Source organism: Drosophila takahashii, chromosome 3L, assembly GCF_030179915.1.
Source record: "Drosophila takahashii strain IR98-3 E-12201 chromosome 3L, DtakHiC1v2, whole genome shotgun sequence".
NCBI lineage: Eukaryota > Metazoa > Arthropoda > Insecta > Diptera > Drosophilidae > Drosophila > Drosophila takahashii.
Window position 1 is genome coordinate 5,695,271 of NC_091680.1, and position 22,858 is coordinate 5,718,128.

Below are 22,858 nucleotides of genomic sequence, written 5' to 3' on the forward strand. Positions count from 1 at the left end.
TGAAATTTAAATGTAGTTAAATTAAGTTAAAAATTTTAAATTATTAAATTTTGATAACTAATTTTCATGCCAAATTTTACAGATTAAGTTGGTTGAAGTAGAATACTCATTTAACTTAGAGAAATCACTCTATTGATCCCTACCCTATTTTTTTTTTTAAATTGTTCCCCATTTTACCTTAGGAGTTAAATAATAAAAAAGATATTCGAATTCCAGTTACAACTTAATTTTTAATTGAACCGTTAAGTTATTTAACGCGCCATCCCTGGAAACATCTGTTTGTGAGTGCGAGACCCTGGAACAGCTTTCACATCAATTACAAGTACAACAAAATAAAATAGAAAATAGAAAAAATTATATATCCAGGCAAAACATAAAAACCGCTTCGAGTCCAAGATGAGTTTCCTCAATTACGTGTTCGGTCCCAATCTGTTCATGGAATACCGTGGAGTTCCCGAGCCGCAGCGCAAGCTGTACGAGGCGGGGGCGGTGGAAAAGTTCGGCGAGCAGATTTTATCCACGGTATGTACTACGATCCCAGGGGAAACTGGAGCATATGGTGTATTTATATATCCCCCTTGCAGCTCTCGGTGATGTGGTCCGTGGGCTACTACACCTCCCCCCTGCTCGTCACATTCCTCTATCGCCGCGGCTACCTGGTCACCGATTCCATGCCAACGCTGGCCAAGATCACCACCAGCGTGGGCTTGATTGTAATCATCTCCCTGGTGATGCGGGGTCTGGGGCGCAAGCAATCCCGCTCCTATTCCAACATGATGAAGGCCCTGGTGCAGGCAAAGGCTTCCAAGACGGCAGGAGATGCCAGCAGCGAGCTGCGCCGCTTCGACATCGAGTTCAACGCCTGGCCAGTGGACTTTGATGTGAAGGCCTTGACTGGGTAAGTAACTTTATAGCTATTGGAGTGTGCTGTAATGATAACTCCTTCCTTTCCAGGGACACCAAGAAGCCTGTGGTGACGGCCAGCAGGCGGGAGCCGCTCCAATTGGCCACTATCCCTTGTGAGGTCATCGCTTACTTAGCTATCAACACCTTTGGGCTCTCCATGATTTATCCGGGCTCCGTTAAGCTGCTCCAGAAATTCATGAGTAAGGGGAAAGCTATCTTAAATCCCATTTAAACTGTTAAAGTTCATAGCAGTAAAAAGTTGTCCGCATTTTCTCCACAAAACTCATACATATAGCTTGAGAAACATTAGTCATACTCAAATACTGGTTGTAGGGTCTGTAAAAACGTTTGTCTAGATAACCTAAAAACTAGTTTTTATAGAAAGCACATACCTAAATATTTAGTTATATCTAGTAATATCTAGTCTAACGATTAGTAACTATTTTAGCCTTTAATTTAAAGGTTCCTTAAGCGCCCTTAATCTTTAAAATATTCCAAAACATATCCTTATTTCCTTTGTATTATATTTATATTTATTTTTATTTATTTTATTTGTATAGAAAGCACATACCTAAATATCTAGTAATATCTAGTCTATCAAACAGTAATTATTTTAACCATTAATTTAAAGGTTCCTTAAGCTACTTTAATCTTTAAAATATTCCCAAACTTATCCTTATAACCTTTTGTATTATATTTATATTTATTTTTATATACCTAAACTAAACCTGTTACTTATACCCTATCCTTGCAGGACCCATGCTGATCTCTGGACGCGCCAAGCTCATCGAGGATGATAATGGCATCCGCTACAAGGTCAAAACCATCGACTCGAACGAAATCGATACATTGTTCATTGACAACCGCAACGATAATGTGGGAAATGGCAAGACTCTGGTCATTTGCTCCGAGGGCAACGCCGGCTTCTATGAAGTGGGCATAATGGGCACCCCGGTGGCCCTGAAGTACTCCGTCTTGGGTTGGAATCATCCCGGTTTTGCTGGCAGTTCGGGCACACCTTATCCGCATCAGGACAAGAACGCCATCGATGCTGTCGTGCAGTTTGCCATCAACAATCTTGGCTTTCCCGTCGAGGATATCATTCTGTATGGCTGGAGTATCGGTGGCTTTAGCACTCTGTACGCTGCTTCTGTCTATCCGGATGTCAAGGGCGTGGTGCTGGACGCCACCTTCGATGATGTGCTCTACCTGGCCATTCCTCGCATGCCGGCTGCTCTGGCGGGGATTGTAAAGGTGGCCATTCGCAACTACTGCAACTTGAACAATGCTGAGTTGGCTAATGAGTTCAATGGACCCATTTCCTTTATACGCCGCACTGAGGATGAGATTATAGCAGAGTAAGTTTAGTTTTTTGCCTTTTTAAAGGGTTTTTATTAATACTTTTCTCGGAATTCCCTTAGAGACAACCACATCGACACCAACCGCGGCAATTTCTTGGTCTTGTCCGTGCTTAAGCGCCGGTATCCCAACATTTTTGGGGCTTCGCAGCTGAACAAGGCCAAGGGGCTGTTGTCCAAGCCGCTGGAACCTTACAGCATTCCCACCGCCGACGAGAAGCTCTGCATGTCGCGTTTAATTACTTATGCCTCCGATGAGGGCAAGTCTTTCCCCATGAATATTGGAGCCGATTACTCGGATGAGGTGCGCAACCTCATGGCTGTCTTCTTGGTGGGTTAACTTGGTCGTTTAGTCTATTTTTATATTTAATTCTGTATGTTTTTTTTTAGTTACGCAAGCATTTACGCGACTACAACTCGACGCACTGCACCCAGCTGCCCGGGGAATTCTTCACCATGCCGTGGGACATTCCCACCGAACAGGGATTCGTGTTCACCTAAGCTTATTCCCTTGAAAAAGAGAGAAAAGGCCGTGTATGCTTAGACTTAGTGAAATGGTTTTAGTCATTTTTGCACTCTGACGACTGCTTATTAAATTATTCTAACTGGGAACAGCCGGGATTAGCTGGACAACTGGTGTGAAATTGTCTTATATACAAAAAATACGATAAACGAAATAAATGTCACAAGCTAAACTAATTTGGTGGTAAGTTTCTATTTCATTAAAAGACTAAATGGGAGGAGGGTTTAGGCAGTTCAACACTTAATTTCTACGAGTTCTTCTTGGAGCCACCGAAGCCGGAGAAGCCCATGATGGCGGCCATGTCGTCGGGCATGCCGCCCGCATCGAAATCCGTGTCCTCGGCCTTTCGCTTGCGCTCTTTCCGCTTCTCCTTGCGGTGCTCCTTGTACCGGTCCTCCTCCTCCTTGGCCTCCCTTAGTCGGCGCTCCAGTTCGTAGTCCTTTTGCTTCTCCTCCATCTTCTTTTTGTTCTGCTGGAAGCGCTCCTTCACCTGGTCGACGGTGCTGCGCTCCACCTTCATGGACATGCCCAGATTGCGCTGGTGCTTCTTCCCGTTGATGTGGTCCAAAAAGTTAATGGAATCCTTGACGACGCAGTCGCAAACGTTGCAATAGTAGCCGCCGGATTGCGAGGTGGGTGTGTTCTTGTTGATGACCACGCTCTTGCCCAGCTTGCTGTCCAGGTCCACCTTGTAGTCGCGTCGCTTGAGGTTCTCCCGCTGCACGGGTTCTGGAGGGGATTGAAAATCCTTGGTTTTGTAAGATCCTCCCAAGAAATCATGCACTCACCTTCCTCCTTGGGCGCCACCTGGTTGAGCAGCCGCTCCGCCGCCAGCTTCTCGTACTCGTTCTTGTCCCATTTCCTTCGGTGGTCATCAGGCCGCATCGTCATGGTGCCGCTGGTAAGGATATTTCTCTAAAGTCTCTAAAATCTATTGTGTAAAACTAAAAATTGTAAATATTTTTATTAGTGATGCGGCGGTTTGCGTCCTGGCTAAGTTTTTGGGCGGGGGATGTCAACTTGGTTTTTAATTAAATGTTATCGATAACTATCGCACTTGGTTGTTGGCTATTTTTAAAATTAAAATAAACGTAATTATCAGTTTTAATTTTTGGAAAAGTTTTAAAATTAAAGGTATATCATAAAATGATTTTTAAGCTATATCCAAATGACACTTATCGATGTTTCTATAATATTTAAGGTATCGATATGACTCTAACGATAATTATTGATTTTTCATACACAACAGTTTGAAGGAAAAAACGGTAGGTTTGCAAAATACCGTAAAATCAAAGTCAATATTTAATCTGTATAATTTAAAAACAGAAAAATGGGCGCAGCTTTCTTTCCCGTGCTGTTCTTCACCGCCTTGTGGGGTGGCGTTGGCATCGCCATGCCCATTATGACCCCCAAAGGACCTCATCAGAACCTCATAAGATGCATCCTGATGTTAACCGCCGCTTGCTGCTGGCTCTTTTGGCTGTGCTGCTACATGGCCCAAATGAATCCTCTAATTGGGCCCAAACTGAAGCGCGATGTGGTGGCTATGATTGGAAAATCCTGGAACATGCCAATTGTGGATGGTTAAGGGATTCGATTCTGGAAAATATAAAGTATACCAGCATAATCACCGCTTTACTGTTTATATTGTGTTGTAAATAAAAAGTGAAAATATCCATTGTTCTGTTAAATGCGAGCTGTCTAAAATTCGGAAATATCAATTTAAAATACTGCAAACTACAGCATGCAAATATTTACAAGTGGTGTACCTAAATTGTTTTTTAATTCTTCAAATTGTGTTGTAAATAAAATATAAAATCTAGTTGATGATTCATTCATTTCAGTAAACAATTCTTTTTTTTAATTGGACAATTTTGAATCTTAAGTTTCTTTAGAATTTAATTTCGGAACAGTAAACTAAACGACATTGAAAATAAAAATGTCTAAATTATAAATACATAATCAAAACAAATCTTTGTTTGTTTAAACTTATCATATTATCATAAAGGGCTAAAAACAATTAAATAAAAACAAAGACAAAATCTATTTTCTTTCTCTTTCAATTAAATTATTATTTCTTAACAGTTATGAATAAAAATGTATTCCGAAAATAAGAAAGTATTTTGACATTCCAAACAAGATAAGTAAATTTTCTTTTCATCTTGCAAATATTTGAATTTTCTTTGAAACTACTGCAGTAGCCAGTGAACAATAGAAATAACTTGTATGATTTAATTATATAACAGAAGAATAACGATACATGGCTGATAAAGGGAGATCCAAGAGAGAGAGAGAGAGAGAGAGAGAGAGAGAGAGAGAGCGGATAGAGTGAGAGCGGGAAGAATTCGATTTACTCTCTTCTCTAGCCGATGGTCGTCGGTCTTCATTTCTCTTTTCTTCTTGAAGGCCAACCAACTGGGATTTGTTACCTGTCTTCAGTCTTCAGTTTACCTTCATTCTCCGCCGCGATCAGTTGGGATTTCTAAATTCGTGTGCTCTCGCAGTGTTTAAAAAATATTATCGTGAATCCCCGAATCAATAGAGGGAATAACCCTACCTAAAATTAAACGAAACTGTGCAACATTTGTGATTGAATTTAAATACAAATCGATTGCAGGGAGTATTTCCTCCTCAAATGGAACCTACCTTTTTATAACAACGGGGGACGATCAATTAAGAAAAAGAAGCAAAAACCTGGCAGGTGAGCTATCTAGGAATTTACAACTTAATTTGCAAGAAAGGTGCAGGATTCTTCGGGAACCCAATCCAGTCTCCCAGGTTCCCTAAGCCATAAACTAGTTAGACATGCCATAAAGCAGCCTGTAGAAGGTCTAAAACTGGTTGCATTTTACTTACCCAGCGTAAGAGGTAGGAAAAAGCCTGGCCAAGAGCAATAATCGCGCACAAACGAGCTGGCAAAGGCTACAAAATTATGGATGTTAAAACGAAAAAATGGCAATAAAAAAAAAGAAGCAAGGGGCCCTCACAAAACCAGTCTGTAATGAAAGAAATTAGAAATTAAGACCCAAAAAAAAAATAAAGGGCGGCAAAAAGCAAAGAGCATTCCAACCAAAAACCAACTGGCACCAATAAAAGCGTTGAGAATGGCTAAAAAGGTGGACAGGTGATCGCGTCCAAAGAGTTCGAAAAACAAAAGGCCGGAGAACGTTTTGTGTTCGCTGTGTTGTCTCCTCGGAAATCTTTCTTGGTGTCGCTTTATATGTCGCTAACCGCGCAATTACCACGTTCATGAACTGGGCCAATTGACAGTTCGTTCAGTGCCCAGTTCACTGTAGTTTTGCTCTTGGTCGTTATAGCCACCGTTGCACTCCACTCGGCTTTTGGATCTACGGATCTCGGGGGAGAGCGCATCGCGGGAGGAAACCCCATCTCCATCTCCATTATTCTCCGATCCCACTAACCGCTATAAGATGAGTGGGTCTCCCATTATGACGCCGGATGGTTATAGGTGATCAGCCTACAGATGGGGTCGCATCTATAGAAAAGTATAGGGAAAATGAGGAATCTCTAAAATCTCGAACTTGACCAAAAGAGGAATTAATATATTTATTCAGATCGAAGTATTATATCTAGTTGTATTATGAAGAATTACTTTTATGTTATGACTATGGCTGTCCTTCAAAACTTAACAGAAATTATAATGGAACCCTAGATAAATTATGTGATATAAATATATTAAAGTCTTTTATTATAATATTGAAATTAAAAAAATTATCCATGCAGAACTGAAATTGTTAACCTAAATCTTTAATTAATATCAATTTTTCCTTAGATATGTTAAGAATGCAATTCTTTTAGTTGGCTTATGTAATTGGCACGCTTTAGTTATTACAAACTTTTACAACTGTATTCATAGATTGTCAGACAGTTATATTTTTTATGAGCAAAGCCCCAGGGGATCCTATTATTTCCACCGCAGTTGTGCCCATTAATAAAATAATATTTTAAAAATATTCCTACAAAATAAAAGTAATTTTTCTATTCTGAACTTCTGTTTCTGAGAATATTATCGTGTTTTAAAATAACAAAAAATTTCTTTTAATTAGAACGCTTTAATTATTAAAACTTTTACAACAGTATTTATAGATTGCCAAACGGTAACATTTTTATGGGCGCAGCCCGCGGGGTGCTATTATTTCGACCGCAGCTGTGCCCATTAGAGAATTGAGCGTTTTGCATGAGCCTATCTATGTCGTTGCGGAAATTGATTTTTAGTCGCAGTTAAAGTTTTTAGCGTTTACGTTTTAAGAAAAAAGACAGGAAGAGGCTGTGGCTCTCGGCACTCATTTTCTGACCCAATTCGAGGCGGGGCACCCAGTAATAACCGACAATTTACGCAAATTCCTTGACGTTCCTAACCGAAAACCGAGCTGAGAAACTGACTCATTGATAAGTGCAGTCGACTGACTGGGAGAAAGTGCCAAAAAAAAGAGAAGAAAACCACTGACTCAGCACGAGACACTCGGGGATTTGGACAAGGCTGTCTCGACAGGTTGCCAAATCTTCCAAATCTTTCAAATCCGAAACTGAGACTGCATCCGAATCCTAGACGCATAAACACACCCATATCTTTCGCTCTTTCTGTCAAACTGTCACCAAGGCATTTTCAGTGTGTGTTTCTCCCATTATTTTTTTATTTTCTTATTTTGACAATTTTCACCTCAAATTAGTTTCACTGAGGCAATGAAAATTTTCATTTTGAAGTCGGAAGTGGATCAAACGACAGACAGACGAGAAATAGAAATGCGCAAAACCAGATTGAGATTGAAAAATTATGTACATTTTTACGAGCATTTCTCGGGTGTGAGTGGAGTGGAGTGCTGGTTTCTGTTTCGGTTTATTTTGATTTCGTTTTCGTTGTCTCGACACTCAAATTATTCATTTACGAGTTAATGAAACACTTTCGCTCGTTAAGAGTGGCCGGTCAAGTCGGAGTCCGAAACTCGAAGAACTCAGAGATCTCAGAGATTCCAGGTTTTGAACTGCCGCCCCCACAATTTTTTCTTTCTTTCTTCGGGTTTTTCTTCTCAGATTCTCCTCGCCAGATTCTTCTGCGTTGAGAATCGCAAATTGGTCAAGAAATGCGAGGCTCATCATGAAGATATATCGCGACTGGCCCAAATTGGCAGACCGACTGATCATCCGTGCCGCACGATTCTTCTGCTCAGAAAGCCAAGCCAAAGCCAAAGCCAAATGACAGAAGACTAAAGACTGGAGACTGAAGAATCAGATTGATCTCTGCAGCTGACTTGGCCAGCAGTTCGTGCCGGGGCGAAATAGAACATAACGCTAAGCTGCGGCTAAATTGCATTCAAATGATGTAAAATCGCCTCTAATGGGCCGATCTTGTGCTTTGTTTCGCCTGCCAAGAGAGGAAAGCGACCTCAAATGCAAGAGTTCGTTGCGGTAAAGCGAATAGAGCACTCGAGTGCACTGTAACAAAATTATGAAGAATATTTATTTACTTCGTTTCATTACACACTTTAATATATAAACATCGAAATCGATTTAAATCCATTTAATTCTTATGTGGAAAACAATCGTTAATAGTATGTTTTTATTGCTTGCATTTTTTTTCGCTGAATCAAAAACCATGAAATAATGCTTGTAATTTTAATACCTCAATATCATAATTAAATGTTTCTGTCTGAACTTTAAAGTTTTATACGTTTTAATAAACAGTAGAATATTTTTTTTGTAAGAACTTTTTGACTTTAAGAAAGTGTCCCATACAATTGACCTATAATTCGGATAATGTCATTAGACAAAAAATGTATTTGAAACATGTAGCTTCCCTTCGGAAAAGACAGAATTTTGGTGACTCGGTGAAAGACACTCTCAGCAGTCATTTTGTCCAAAATAAGATCATGCTGAAAAAGGATTTATCAAAATATTATCTGCTATTATGAAAATTGCATACTTACGTTAAAGGGACAAGAGTGGTTTAGATTGGTGAATTCTTGAATGAAACTAAAGAAGTAATTTGCCACGGCATTGTAAGTAGGAGATTTAAAGAATTTGCACGCGTCTATGGTAATATTGTAGAGGAAAGGTTTATAGCCATTCAGACGTTGATAGAGAGCAAAGTTCAGCTGAATAACATATGTAAAATATTAAAAACATATACAAAAAACATATACATCTTCTTATACCTTCATTTTTGTGACAGGAGGCCTTAGCAGTTTGGCTCTTGCAGAAATATATTTATAGGTCCGGTTCACAGATTTTAAATAACAATGCGCGATTTCGCAAAAATCCTTATTCACGCACTCACACTTTACGTTTGTAAATTCGTAATGGGAATGGACCTAAAAATTCAGCTTGAAAAATGTTATTTGAAGAGATACTGGAATTTTTACCTCCGTAACAAAGAATGCGGCAAACAGGAGGAAGAAAATAGGAAAACAGGAATGGCTGACCATTATGAACAATTGATGGTTCCATTGAAAATGAAGGAAAATGTGGAATTTGACTCGAAAACATGATTAAATAATTATTTTTGATGCGAACCAATTATGTATGAAAAAATAATTATTTGTTCTAATCGAACTATGTGATCGTCATTAATGATATTTTTATTGCTTTATTTGTTTTTCGACATGTATGAATAAAATGTTGGAAATCTATTGCTGGGTTATTTATACAATCTATATCAGTAAACCATCTATAAATAATTCTAGTGCAGTATTAAAGAGTTTATTAAAAACAGGAAATTTAGTTAATGAACCTTGATTATGTCTAAAATTAAATTTGAAACTAATTTGAAAATTTCAATTTTAAACTCTCACGAAATTGAGGCATACAATTGAAATACAATTTGTTTAATATTATACATATAGAAATCCATTTCAAACATGTAGTTTCCTTTCGGAAAAGGCAGAATATTTGTGACTCGGTGTAAAATACTCTCAGCAGTCAATTTATCCAACAAAACGTCATGCTGGAAAAGAAAAGATATATGGGAAGATTTACTTCTTAGACTTTACATATACTTACATCATATGGGCAAGAATGATTTAAGTTGGAAACGTCTTTAAAGAAATTATAAAAGTAACTGGCAACGGGATTGGAAGTGGGAGATTTTAAAAATTTGCATGCGTCTATAGTCACATTGTAGAGGAAAGGTTTGTAGCCATTCAGTCGTTGATAGAGGGCAAAATTCGTCTGAATCGCATTTTATAAATATGATTAGCTTAAAAAATTACGGTAAGATTCCTAGTACCTTAATTTTTGTCAATGGAATTCGGTGCAGTTTAATTTTTAAAGAAATATATTTATAAGTCCGGTTCTTTGATTTTATATAGCAATATTCCACTTCGCAAAACTTCTTATCGGCACATTCACATTTTACGTTCGAAAACTCGTATCGGGAATAAACCTAAAAGTACGTCTTGATGGCTGTTTCTTGAATAGGAATACGGATTTTTTACCTTCGTGATCAAGCAAATAGTAAACAGAAGAAAAACAACGGAAAAACAAAGTATTCTAACCATTTTTATTAAATGACTGATCCAAAAACACTGCTGAAAATGAAAAACTCGATTCGAAATTAATTATTGCAGCGTGATTTATTATTATTAAAATAATCGCTCGTCATTTATGTAATTTTTTTAATGGTTCACCAAATATTCTAAAAATAATTCTCGTTTGGAAATGGGGATAAAATGACACATACGTAGCATTTGTTTGTTTTATTGTCTCTTACGAAAGTGAGCCAAACAATTGAACTACAGCTCGTTTAATATTATAGATATAAAAATCCACTTGAAACATGTAGCTTCCCTTGGGAAAAGGCAGAATATTGGTGGCTCGGTGTAAAAAGCTCTCAGCAGTCATTTTATCCACGATGATGTCATGCTGGAAAGGGGATACATTGGAATATTTACTTTATAAACTCCGTACGTACTTACGTCAAATGGGCAAGAGTGGTTTAAATTGGAAACGTCTTTAAAGTAATTATAGAAGTAATTAGCCACCGGATTGCTTTGCGGAGATTTTAGGAATTTGCATGCATCTACGGTCATGTTGTACAGAAATGGTTTATAGCCATTAAGACGTTGATAGAGGCCAAAATTCACCTGAATTGAAAAGATATTATTAGCTTGAAAAGAGACATAATCTTCTCCGTATACCTTTATATTTGTCAAGGGAATTTGTAGCAGTTTACATCTTACAGAAATATATTTGTACGTCCGGTTCTTAGATTTTATATAACAATAATCTACTTCGCAAAACTTCTTATCGAAACATTCACACTTCACGTTCGTAAATTCGTATCGGGAATAGACCTAAAATTACGGATTAAAGGATGTTTTTGAACAGGATTAGGGATGGGGATTACCTTCGTAACCAGGCATACAGTAATGAGAAGAAAAAAGACAGAAAAAACGGACATTTCTGACCATTATTATCAATTGACTGACCCATTAAGACTGATGAATATGTTGAGCTTGACTCCAAATGATCCATTAATAGTTTTTTGTAACGAGCAAACCAATTATATATGATCGAAAAATCTATTTATTCCTATCGAGATAAACGTTAGTCATTAAAAATATATTTTAAATGATTTATAGTGAAAAACGTGTTGCTATTTATAACTGAGAACAATAGTTGTAAAAATTTAAGAATTATTTATTCTTGCTTGGAATTATTAAGTTTAATCTTGATTAAAAACTAAACAAAAAATTTACTTTTAAAAAATTTTTCTGAGTGCTTAGAGCAAATGGAAAGCAGATGCGGAGTAGAATAGAAAAACATAACTATGATGTGAGTTTCAGTGGGTATGGTATGGATCAGATGGGATGGATATCGATATGTGTATGGGTTGTTCGGGAAAAGAGAAGGCGGAGTGGTTCTGTTCTCCAGTGGATGTGCGTGCCTCGCATGTTGAACGTGGCACTAATTGCAGTTCGGGTTCGTTCTTATCCGCCAAGTGCGTCGATGCATACTAAGAACCAAGAGTAAAGCTGTCTTCCATATGTTGACATTTGCATTTAGACACGGGCTCTGAGTTCCCCACTCCAAATAGAACAAGTTGGGCTTTCTTTCCACTTCAACGAAATAAATAATTGACCAAAAAACTCAATTAAATCTACGATTTGCATTTCATTAAAAAGGTGCTAGAAAATTGCTTTAAACATAATGATTTTACATGTTTTTTAAGGAAAAAAAAAATATTATATGCATATTGTATATTAATAGATTTATTTACTGCATTTACATGAGATACAAAATTTTTGGAAACCCCCTAAATTTTACCTTTAAGTTTCTTTGAGAAATGGGTTTCTTTTTTGTCTTATGCTAAAATCACTTCCTTTTAATTGGGATCGGAAATGAGTATCTAAGTTTCTAAACCTCCTAAACTGTGATAATTTCCCAAGATTTTATTTCGAGTTCTCTAAGTAATAGGGAACGAATTCACCCGCTATAAAGAAAACTTCCCATCCCAACTGACAAGTCAACTATCATTTAGCACTGTTGTTAATACTGTTACCTCAGCCCAACGGTTCTTTCCAACTGACTTGACACTTTTCACCTTCGATGGGGCGCCCTGTACAGTTGGCACCCAAAGTTCTACGACAGTGAGTAATCAAGTTCCCGAATAATTCTCAAGACTTGGCGAATTTGTTTGTTTTTAATTACTATAGAGTTTGGTCGTTGGTTAGGGTGTAACGGTAAAACCTTTTAATGACTATTCCCAACACTCTCTTCACTATCCACACACTTCGCATGTTATAATATATTTTTATTCTTTTCGTTCTTTTCCTGCTTGTCAACTTTTCCCCTCTGTTTGTCATAGAAATGAAATGCACTTTTAGTTCCGCAAAGAGCAAAGAGCTTTACATTGTATGTATGCCGAGTGGTTCTGGGTACAAGAGGTATACTAGCATGGTATTTTCCTTCCCCCATCTTCATAAAGTGGTTATGCTCCAGTAAGACCTTGCTAGCTGGCGCCGTTAGAGCGATTACGAAACTGCAAATGCTGCACAGATTGCTCTCTCGAACGCATACATATTCATTTCCTAATGGCCATAAACAATTTAATTAATTTATTATACAATTAGCGGCAACGTTACTTTGTTCATTCATTGTTTCTCTGGGGTGAACGGTGGATATCGGGTGAAAATGAGCGGCTTTTGTTGGGTTTAGACTTCTTATCAGATGGGTTTTATAGGGTTTTCCGGAAAGAGAAAATTCAATCTTAATTATTTGGCACAATTTTGGTTTATATTCTATTGTTGGATATTATTATCATAAGTAAAAAGTTATAATATTATCTATATTATCTTATGTTACTTTAAAAAAATCTACAAAAATTGTAGTATTATTTTTTTAAGATCTGTTATTATTATTTACCTATAAAATACGTTTTTTATTTATTTTGTTTCTATTAATAGATGGTATTATTATCATTTGATGGCTGATATAATTACTTCATTATATTTTCACCGAATTTCATAACGAATTTCTACCGTCCGTTCTGTTTACATTAGACTAGTTATCTGATTTTCCATTTGCGCTCTTCTCTGCCTTTCTTTTGGGAAAGGAAAGCAAAGAAAGAAGATTGCATAAATTTGCACACTGCCCAGCTAAATTGAGGCATCAATTATGACATATGGCTAGCGGTTTGCGAACATCTCTATAATGAGGCTGAAAAAAATCACTTGACCACCACTTTCCAAAGTCAAACAAAATAATCAAAAATGCTGCATTGTTCGGATGATTCAATGGACAGAGTTCCTCTAGTTTTCGGCAGCTTTACCAAATGAACTTTCCATTTCACCGTCGTTTTCTGATAAGCATCCATTGACATCGATGCCTCACCTGTAAAATGAAAATAAAAGCCTCGCCCCCCAGAAATCACCTGTCACATTTCACTTTCTTCGTCACTTTGTCGGCGAGGCTATGGCTATAATGATTGAAAGTGGCTGGGAATCTCTTAATCTGGCCGAAAATCGCATAGCAAATGCCAACGCATTTGGCCGAGATATCGGTCAATGAATATATATATACGTATATATGCAGACGTGCCAGCGGGTTAATGGCCGACTTCCGTTAGGCATTTTTTTGTATTCCAACTGTCTAAATTTGCAGATAAAATTATCATCAATCATTATTTGACACTTTTTTGTCAATTAATTTCACCGATAGAGAAAATTATTATTTATATTATTTTATTATTGCTTGCAATAATTTAAAAAAATTAAAAATCATACAAATTTTAATCGCCTTATAGATTTATGCTAATCAAAAAAACAATCATCATCAATTTACTTATTTAAATTTGTTCTCAACGATATGTATGAATGAAATTTTAGGATTTTTCATTTAGTATTGAGGAGTTAAATTGTGATTATAAATTATCTGTTAGACATTTTCCAGCTATAAATACGTAGGTAGTATACACTATATAGCTATAAATACGTAGGTAGTATACACTATAGACCGACAACTGTCTGAGTTTCGAGATCAAATTCTCATCAATCATTCTTTGACGCTTTTTCGTCTAGCAATTTCACCGATAGAGAAAATCGGCTAATGCGAGAAATTTAATCAACTTATGCGTGGCCGGCGACGTCTTAATACTTAATGCCTAAATCGAAAGAAAAAACCAACTCTGTGCCAGTATTATTTTTGTTTTATTTCTGTACTTTTCGTTAACTTTTTTCACGCGGCTCAAACGCAAGTCAATTTATTCTTTCTTTCTCCAAAACACAGCAAAGTAACTACAACTGAGGTCAAGATAATGGCACTGAAATTACTTATTCTATTTTAAAATTTTTTTTGTTTTTAACATAGGAAGTTAACTTTATATTATTTGTTTAATGATTCTAAAATATTTATTAAAAAAAATTTTAAGTAATATTTAACACAAAATAATACTCAATTTTAATAGAATAACATATATAAAGAATTAAGGGTAAAATACATTTTAAAGTTACATTTTTTGTAAAACAAAATAGAAATAGAAAATAGAAATCAAATATTTTAAAAAACCTTAATGAACAAAAAAGGTTCTATCCAAAAATCAAATATCATCGATTTCATAAAATGTTATCTTTATATTTTAAAAATGGAAAATACATTCATTATTTTGACCGCAATTGTAAGTACATACTGGGAGACGAGCGCAAGTTACCAGTTTTGGTTTTGGCCGTCTCCGTGCTTTACCCACCTCGTACCCCCTCGAAAACCCCTCGAATCCATTCCTCGTGGCTCCGCGCATGCGCATCTAGGTCAAAAGCTGGTGGCTATGGCTTTGGCCATGGCGATGACGATGACGATGCCGATGGCTCCCCAAGCGTTCTAACTGTCTTGGGTGGAGGGTAACTAAGTGTACCTGAAAATTCCCCCTGGAGCAGCCCAGCCATATACAAACGTCTACCTACAAATCTGAACATGTGTAGCTCAATTCTAATTGCACTGGTTCTTCAATTTGCCTCTTTTTTTCTGCCAGTTTGAGCGCGTTTTTGGCGGTCTTTTTATTAGGCAAATGGGTTTCCGTTCCATTTCAATGGGAAGTGGCGGCGATGACAGAGATTCCGATTCCGGACCTGCGTTTTACAGTTAATGGGTGGGTTTACCAGGAAAGGAATACCAATGAAGATACAAAGATTTATGGGGGTTCGACAATTACTCACTTGGGAAATAAAAACAAGATTTATTTCTTATAAATCAAGTTATAAATTTAGTTATAAATGAAACTCAATTAAAAAGTAATGTGGTTTTACAATTTATAGCAAATTTATAGCACATTTATAGCAAAAGACTTTTCCCAAACCCCATAAATAAACCATTTTGCATAATCCCCTCCATTAAATCTGTGTTCGATTTGTGATGACCCAACAATGCGGCTTCTGCAGACCGGATTATTATTCAAAGTATCGAAATTAGTTTCTCTCAGCCAGCCGAAAAAAAACATCATCAAGACATTCCTAAAAATAACAGAACTTTTACTTTTGCCAGCTCAAAAACCCAGACCCCTTGATCATCCATCCAAAGAGCATCCAACCAAGCAACCATCAGAGTTTCTGCCCGCGGAAAAAAAAACTATTTTTACACACACGTTTCTCTGAGCCGAGTGAACTTTGCTTTTGATTTTGATTGCACATGTACAACTAAACCATACATTGTGGCTTTATAAATACCGAGATCTTACATGTGTATATATGACGGCGGAACAAGCCATAACCCCATCTTGGATGTGGAGTTGGAGATGTGGAGAACTGGTTTCCCTACCCAAAGCCCACTCCTCCATCGCCCAACTCTGCCCATCTGCTGTGTACTTAAGCCATTCGGAGTGGGTTCTTTTCTTTATGCTGGAGGAGCCGAGAGCTTCCCATGAAGTGAAAATTCCAAATTTGTAGGGCTCAGCCATTGAGCGTATCAGCGAGTGTTGGGGGAATTCTCTAATTAAATTTGTTGTTTATAACACGGAGAGCTTTCGCTTTTTATGACTGGTCAACGAAGAGGTCTTCACTTTTCGGCCAGTTCAATTAATTAGGAAATTTATGTGATGCCTTCTTTCATTGAGAAGGTGGAAGTTTTGGCTGGAATTTTTATAAGCATGGGAAATGTCTTCATTTGTTAAATAAGGCTCCCATAAGTTTCTTCATAAGATTAGTTAGGAATATAATTATAAGAAATTTTTCTATTCGATTTCAATGATTTTTCCTCGTGTAAAACCTACTCCTTTGAATACTTTTGAGTACTTTTGAGGAAAATGCAAATCAAACCGGTTAACGGCATGCATATCTCATGGTAAATTGTGCACTGTTCTTTTCCTCTTTTCCCTGGCGAAAAGTGAGAATTTTCGTTTGGCTAATGGGCTGGCAAACAGGATTAGCCGGTTCTCCGGCATGCTGGCCCATTAGTAGTGGCTTTTTCACGAAGCCCAAGAGATCCCGGGATCTCAGATCACTCAGGTCCCCACAAAAGAAAGCAAAGATCCCCCCCATTCGAATGAAAGTGAAGAAAACCGCTAACAATAGCTAACCCGAAAATCTGTTTCTTTTTTTGTATCTTTCCAGAATTGTAACGGTGGAAAAATGGACACCGTCTATGGGACAAAGAAGTACTTCCAGAGTTTATCCGGCGTGAGTGATATATACAGGGCGCAGACATGTCGGCAAATGGTGAGTAGTAATCCCTAATCGTTTATCACTTGCGTAGACAAAAGGTTTAACAGTTATATAAAGCAGGGGGAATTTGATTAGCATTTTTTTGAGAATAGAATTGAGACCATTTATCGTCCCCCAAAAATCTCTTTGTCAATAGAATTGTTACATCAACTCAAGTTCTATTTTTTTTCTTTATCTGCCACAAAGAACGCAGCATGCATATTTATTTATTCATTTGCCTGTTTGTTTGGGACCCAAGTCTCGGAATCGAGCTGTTTGCATTCCTCATTCACCAACAAACTCGAGAGTCTGAAAAAAAACGATACATAGGTACGAGTAACTAGCGAGCCAAACACGACAGAAGAACGTTCTAAAAGGTGAATGACTTTCTCTGGCTGGCAAAGAAAGAAAGAAGAGGCAGCGAAGAGTCGCCGAAGAGAACGCCAAAGAAGACGGCAATTTGGCCAGCTGAGTTTTTAAAGCAGGGAGAAATAAGCCAGCGGAAGGGAAGGGAGTTTCCCCCGGTGAAAGAGAGGAACTAAGGGAAATGCCCTGCAGCTAACGAATGTTAAATGGTAATCAAGAAACAATCAAACTTTCCCATAGGCCCCTTTGGGGATCTACTCGGATCTCCTCGGATCTTCTCGAGCAAATGCACTTTACAGCGGAGGTCGAGATAATAACCCATGGGTGTTCAGAACATAAATCATTGATACTTTGTAATTAAAGGTGAAGTTTGGGTTCTTTGAAATGCGTGAAAAACGAAGAACTGTTATTTCCGATCAATAATTTGATTTAATCTGGGAATTTTTCATGTTTTTCTATATTATCAGAATTTTTAAGGTTCGTGTCTTAGCTAAAATCAAAAGACTTAAGAAAAAAAACTTGTTGTAATAATACAAATCAACTCATCAATTTGCTTTTAGATTATATTGAATTTATAAATAAAAGTCAGTTAAATATCAGAAATATTATCTTGAATAAACCGTTTAAGTCGAAATCAATGCCATATAATTAACTGTCACACTTTTTCAATATCAATGTCAATGCCAAATCAAAAGACTTAAGCAAAAAACTTGTTTATGGCATTCGTAATAAAAGCACTTGAAGAAAAATCATACGTTGATCAGATAATGAAGTATTATTTTAATGGAGAAATATTGTGAATCTAACAAAAAAGAACAAAATAATTAGAAGTGCTAACTAGCTGATTTCAAGTGTGAAACTAGGAACCTGCGGAAGTTAGATTCCAGAGTCTGAGACTCTGACCAGGTGCAATGACTCCATACCACTTGATAGTCTCCACAACCCTGGCTAATTAAATGCGTTTTCCCAGCGCCGTTAATGAGATGCATTAACAAATCATGACAAGTGCTCAGCGGCGATAGAGATTTGGATTCTTAGACTGACATAACGCTGGGAAAGTTTGGGGGGAACTTGCGGTTCTTCGTGATAGCGCAAATTGAGTCCAAAGTGGGGCCGTTAGAGACCAACTTCCGTCATCTAGATTGGGGTACCTGGGGAGTCGCAACTCGCGATAGAAAGTGGCCAAAGGGTCGAGAAAGTTGGCGGCTAATTATCTTAGATTAGTGGCCTAATCGGGATCGATTGGGATGGCATAGTTCTGAAACCCACTGACATCTTCTTTCCCTCTTTCATTCTTCCGAACAGAACGGTGCGGATTATACCTACCAGAACACAGTTGGCCGGAGGTCCCAGCTGGGGGCGTACTATCACATGAACAAGCAGCCCTCGTACACAAATGAGCACAGTTTGAACAGTCAGTATGGCTACAATACGTGGGGCATTTGGCGGGATGGCAGGAACATTGCACCATCCACCTTTTCGGCCAAGACGAATCACACGCAATACCCCAAGAACCGATCCTTTAGCATTATCCTGACCACGGCGGCGTTTATTGTCCTGCTGGCCGTTATTTCCATTGCAGGATTGGCCTTCTACTTTAGCTCTATTAAAACCAATCTGGAGGATCGTAAGTTTATAGATGATATGATGTATACTTTGGCTTACTAATAAAGTCTGATATTTCTTACAGCTGTTATGGGTTTTGAGGGTTCCTTCCGCATTGCCAAAGGAGATTTGTTCTCCACGGGTCTGAAATACAACCATACGACCACCTACAAGCAAAAGATTGATTTCTACAAGAGGTTCGTGGAGCGTTCCATGATGGATAATGGTTTGCAACCACTAAGGACAGATGTCTGGGGCTTTGGAGAGGGTCCACTGATAAAGGTCTCATTCCGGGTGTTTCTCGATGTCCGCAAACTGCCACAGTAAGTTATCTTTGATATATAATTATTTAATTATTTTATTATTATTATTTAATTTTACAGAAACATTCTGAGTGTAGAAGAGTACATCAAGGAATCCCTGTTCCTGGAAACCTCTGCCACCAAGTCCCTATATCGCTCATTGCGTTTGGACACAGAATCGGTGGAGATCAAGCGCATTATGGATGAGCAGGTGGTGCGTTCAGCAGCTATATTAAAGGAAGCCGTAAGTAAAGACTCTACCCCAAGTAAGAATTCCTCTAAAACTTACACTTAATCAACAGCAAACGGTGCCCACTAGTCAAACCCAGTTGGAAAAGCGTCTCATGAAGAAGGGCAGTACGCCACCTTCACCGGCTGCAGTTTATCCAAAACCTTTGGGAGGTGGTAATACCACGCCCAAGCCGAAGAATCCCCTAGTGCGCAGTCATTCGGCGGATGAAGAGCCCGATATCGATGTGGAGAATGCTCCGGTTATCCAGGGATCCTTCGAGGGTTCCTTCGAGATCACCAAGACGGATGCGGATATTGCCAGGAAGAAGACACCGCCCACTCGGGCCTATCAATCGATTAGTACTAGTAGCAGTAGTAGCACCTTGCCACCCAAGGCCATTGCGGTTACCCCTTTTTCGCTGAGGGTTAAGCCTAAAAAGCCGGGAATTGAGAAGCTAACGACGGTGCTGCCACAACAGGTGCCCACTGGAGGTCCAATGAGCACAACTAGAGCAACAACTAAACCCACCAAGGCAACCACAACGACGACAAAGAGAACCACTACTTCTACTACTAGGAAAACTACCACTACTACTAGTACTCCCAAACCCACAACAACTACGACAACAACGGAGGCACCCACTACTACTAGTAGTACTTCAACAACCACCCAACCTCCACCACCTAGCACCACTAGAGAAACCACTACAACTAGCACCACTACTTTCACCTATCCATCTGTAACCACACCTTCACCAAATCAAGGAGGATCCCTGCCCAAATTGGATGCCAATCTGTTCACCACCTTTCCCATTTTGGACACTCAACCCTGGAGACCAATGCATCGTGAGGTACCGGAGTTACTGCCTGGACCACCGCCAGCTTTTCCCACAAAGACTCTTCCCGGTGGAACCACGCCCACTGTGAATCACATACCACAGAGGAGAATCGATGAGTTCGAGCTGCCCTTCATTGGAGACAATCCCACTCCACCCACGGCAGCTGTGGCGCCAGTTACCATAGATCCCTATAGTCTGGGGTTCCTCAATCCGGGATTAAGGGTACAGGAGACGAAACCCAATCCCCCACAGCATCAGCAGGAGCAGGACATGCTTTTCTACCACAACTTTGGCAGTCCCATCTTTATGCCGGGCACTGAGAATATCGAACGTTTGGGTGGAGCCCTCGTGGAACCACATCCGCTGCCCGTTCCCCTCATTGATGATGTTATCATACCCCCTTTTAAACCCATTGATGCTACGATGGTAAGTGGGGAGAAGCTGCCCTTTAATTTGGATGCCAGCAACGAGAGATTCGAGCATTTGGGCGGTGGAGTCATTGCCAAGAAGCCGCAGGAGAAGCTGGAAAAGAAGGAACCACTGGATCAGCTAATAAAGGAAGTGAATCAAACTAAGGAAGCTCAAGAGAAGAAGGATGAGAAGAAAGAGCAACTTGAGATTACCACCAAGCAAGAGATTAAACAGGAGAAAGTGGAGGTCACCACCTCAACCCCAAAGACCCCAGTTAATTCTCCACCCAAGCCAACCAAAACTCCAGCTTTACCCTCACTGAAACCAACAGATAATTCTGTTCTGGCCGATACCATAGGAGAATTCTTCATGGAGCTACTTAATCTGCCCAAGGAGGATAATACCACCGCTAGTAAAAAACCCATAGAAGATAAGCTGGAATCCAGGATAGAGTCAGAGGAAGAAGAAACACTAAAAACACCCACTGTGAGCCACTCGAAACCCAACTTTTTGAATCTCAAGGAGCTCATTCTGCAGAGAAACACCGCTTCTTCGATTCTTTCCAATGAAACTTTCGAAAAGGATTCTACCACAACGACTACAACACCAACTACAACTACTTTAGGTACTACAACTACAACGGAAGAGCCCCGAACCACCAAAAGAAATCGCATTCGCACCACCAGCGAAAGACCCACCATGATGGACGACTCCAATTTGTTTCCCTCCCACTCCAAATGGGAGTTTGTGAACAGCTCTTCGGCCCAGGGATTTGGACACAATTCGAATATGAGGAAGGTCTTCAACCAGACCCTGCAGGCTTGGGTCTCCGAGGACATAGACAAGTCGGAGAACCTGACCCTCAATGATATCAAGACGAGGATCAATAATGCTAGCAATATTCAGGATATCTCATTGATCTTTGATACACTGGCCTCCAAGTTGGGCATCACACCCAGTGTTCCCAACAAGTTTCCGCCCTTTTCGCAGAGCAAACTGAACAAGCAGGATGTAAAAAGACCCATTTCTACCTCTACAACAACAGAGGTCCCATTACTCATCCCAGAATCTATTTTACCTGTGGTGAGGGAGCCCTTCATCAAGCCTATGTCCAGTTTTCTAGAGGATGGGTCCTCTGAAGTCCTAGGAGCTGCGATTCCCGTGATTGGCGAGGCGGAAGTGGAGGTGGTAGACCCCCTAAACTACGAAGATTTGCTCAAGATCTCGCAGTTTGCTGTTAGCAGCACGGAACCCAGTGTCCACCGACTGGTCACCCTGCTGCCAGTGAGATCGAACTCTGGGATACGAACCTATAGACCTCCAGCCGAGGATGAGGAGACGCCGAGGAGTGCGACCAATGCTCCAGTTCCAGTTCCTGCTCCTGCTCCCTCTTCCGGAAAGATCAGCCTGCGGCGCAAGAGCAACCTCAACCAGAGCCGGAGATTCGGCCAACAGCCACCCGCTGAGGCGGTGGTCAAGGGCGGCATCCAGGTGACGGTCAAGAAGTGATCCACAGAGTCGGCCAAATAGCTTCACCTTTGAGATTAGCGGAGAAACGAGTTCTAGCTCTCTATGAACTCTACGATTTAGTCTAGACCTAGACCACTCTATATATGTTTAGTTATAAGTAGGGAATGTATCTTTAGTTAGGTCGATCGTGCAAATAACGAAATCTTGTTCGAAAATTGTTTACACACATTCGAAAACAATTTTGGAATGACACTTCCGGCGACTGCCAGTCCTCAGTATTTAAGACAAACATCACATTCATTGCCTAAGTATCGAATCTTTAGTATACGATCTTACAATTTTCGAATATTATTTTTATCAGTTCATTGCGATTCTTATGTTAATGTTAGCTATGGATTTAATGTAATGTTTAAGCTCGATCTTTGAATAAATGTGAATAATTTATTATTATTTATGGTCTGGCTTTTCTGGGTTTCCTTAAAGTTACAGTGGGAAATCTTGTAATTTTAATTAGAAGTAATAATAAATCAAACATCCTGTTTATCATATAAATGTTTTATATATATTTAATTTTGTATTTAAATCTTTTAAAGTAGGTAAACATTATAAACATTATATTTTACTTTTCAGTAAATTGTAGACAATCGATTGATAGTAAATGATAGTGATCAATAATAAAATTCGTATCTTGTTCTGAATATAT

At 38.9% G+C, this 22,858-nt stretch overlaps 5 protein-coding genes across 5 annotated transcripts; 3 read left to right on the forward strand and 2 right to left on the reverse strand.

Moving 5' to 3' along the window:
* Nucleotides 1-272: 272 nt before the first annotated feature.
* LOC108068958 (phosphatidylserine lipase ABHD16A) lies at nt 273-2,963 on the forward strand. The gene is made up of 6 exons (XM_017158842.3): nt 273-522; nt 585-898; nt 955-1,106; nt 1,661-2,264; nt 2,328-2,595; nt 2,655-2,963. The coding sequence occupies exons 1-6, from the start codon at nt 397-399 to the stop codon at nt 2,763-2,765; spliced, it is 1,575 nt and encodes a 524-aa protein (XP_017014331.2). The 5' UTR covers nt 273-396; the 3' UTR covers nt 2,766-2,963.
* Nucleotides 2,961-3,791, reverse strand: LOC108068959 (zinc finger matrin-type protein 2). The gene is made up of 2 exons (XM_017158843.3): nt 3,576-3,791; nt 2,961-3,516 (listed from the first exon to the last, which is right to left on the reverse strand). Exons 1-2 carry the CDS (start codon nt 3,676-3,678, stop codon nt 3,035-3,037), a joined length of 585 nt encoding a protein of 194 aa, XP_017014332.1. The 5' UTR covers nt 3,679-3,791; the 3' UTR covers nt 2,961-3,034.
* A 209-nt stretch (nt 3,792-4,000) lies between these two features.
* On the forward strand, nt 4,001-4,478 carry VhaM9.7-a (Vacuolar H[+] ATPase M9.7 subunit a). The gene is made up of 2 exons (XM_017158720.3): nt 4,001-4,052; nt 4,114-4,478. The coding sequence occupies exon 2, from the start codon at nt 4,118-4,120 to the stop codon at nt 4,373-4,375; it is 258 nt and encodes an 85-aa protein (XP_017014209.1). The 5' UTR covers nt 4,001-4,052; nt 4,114-4,117; the 3' UTR covers nt 4,376-4,478.
* Nucleotides 4,479-5,376: 898 nt separating this feature from the next.
* LOC108068962 (proteoglycan 4) lies at nt 5,377-22,605 on the forward strand. Its single transcript, XM_017158846.3, has 6 exons — nt 5,377-5,488; nt 16,842-16,946; nt 18,603-18,924; nt 18,988-19,225; nt 19,286-19,448; nt 19,507-22,605. Exons 2-6 carry the CDS (start codon nt 16,860-16,862, stop codon nt 22,192-22,194), a joined length of 3,498 nt encoding a protein of 1,165 aa, XP_017014335.2. The 5' UTR covers nt 5,377-5,488; nt 16,842-16,859; the 3' UTR covers nt 22,195-22,605.
* On the reverse strand, nt 10,510-11,267 carry LOC108068860 (uncharacterized). The gene is made up of 4 exons (XM_017158688.3): nt 11,150-11,267; nt 10,941-11,096; nt 10,719-10,886; nt 10,510-10,665 (listed from the first exon to the last, which is right to left on the reverse strand). Exons 1-4 carry the CDS (start codon nt 11,201-11,203, stop codon nt 10,510-10,512), a joined length of 534 nt encoding a protein of 177 aa, XP_017014177.2. The 5' UTR covers nt 11,204-11,267.
* Nucleotides 22,606-22,858: the final 253 nt, after the last annotated feature.

Excerpts from the sequence above, each read along its gene's own strand:
- VhaM9.7-a (XM_017158720.3), top strand. The coding sequence starts at position 4,118 with ATGGGCGCAGCTTTCTTTCCCGTGCTGTTCTTCACCGCCTTGTGGGGT.
- LOC108068959 (XM_017158843.3), bottom strand. The coding sequence starts at position 3,678 with ATGACGATGCGGCCTGATGACCACCGAAGGAAATGGGACAAGAACGAG. Across the intron at positions 3,517-3,575 it reads GGTGGCGCCCAAGGAGGAAG|AACCCGTGCAGCGGGAGAAC; the intron begins GTGAGTGCATGA and ends AATCCCCTCCAG.
- LOC108068860 (XM_017158688.3), bottom strand. The coding sequence starts at position 11,203 with ATGTCCGTTTTTTCTGTCTTTTTTCTTCTCATTACTGTATGCCTGGTT. Across the intron at positions 10,887-10,940 it reads TTCCCTTGACAAATATAAAG|GTGAATTTTGGCCTCTATCA; the intron begins GTATACGGAGAA and ends TTTTCAATTCAG. Across the intron at positions 10,666-10,718 it reads ACCACTCTTGCCCATTTGAC|CATGACATCATCGTGGATAA; the intron begins GTAAGTACGTAC and ends TCCCCTTTCCAG.
- LOC108068958 (XM_017158842.3), top strand. The coding sequence starts at position 397 with ATGAGTTTCCTCAATTACGTGTTCGGTCCCAATCTGTTCATGGAATAC. Across the intron at positions 523-584 it reads GCGAGCAGATTTTATCCACG|CTCTCGGTGATGTGGTCCGT; the intron begins GTATGTACTACG and ends TCCCCCTTGCAG. Across the intron at positions 1,107-1,660 it reads GCTGCTCCAGAAATTCATGA|GACCCATGCTGATCTCTGGA; the intron begins GTAAGGGGAAAG and ends CTATCCTTGCAG.
- LOC108068962 (XM_017158846.3), top strand. The coding sequence starts at position 16,860 with ATGGACACCGTCTATGGGACAAAGAAGTACTTCCAGAGTTTATCCGGC. Across the intron at positions 18,925-18,987 it reads TAAAACCAATCTGGAGGATC|CTGTTATGGGTTTTGAGGGT; the intron begins GTAAGTTTATAG and ends TATTTCTTACAG. Across the intron at positions 19,449-19,506 it reads CAGCTATATTAAAGGAAGCC|CAAACGGTGCCCACTAGTCA; the intron begins GTAAGTAAAGAC and ends CTTAATCAACAG.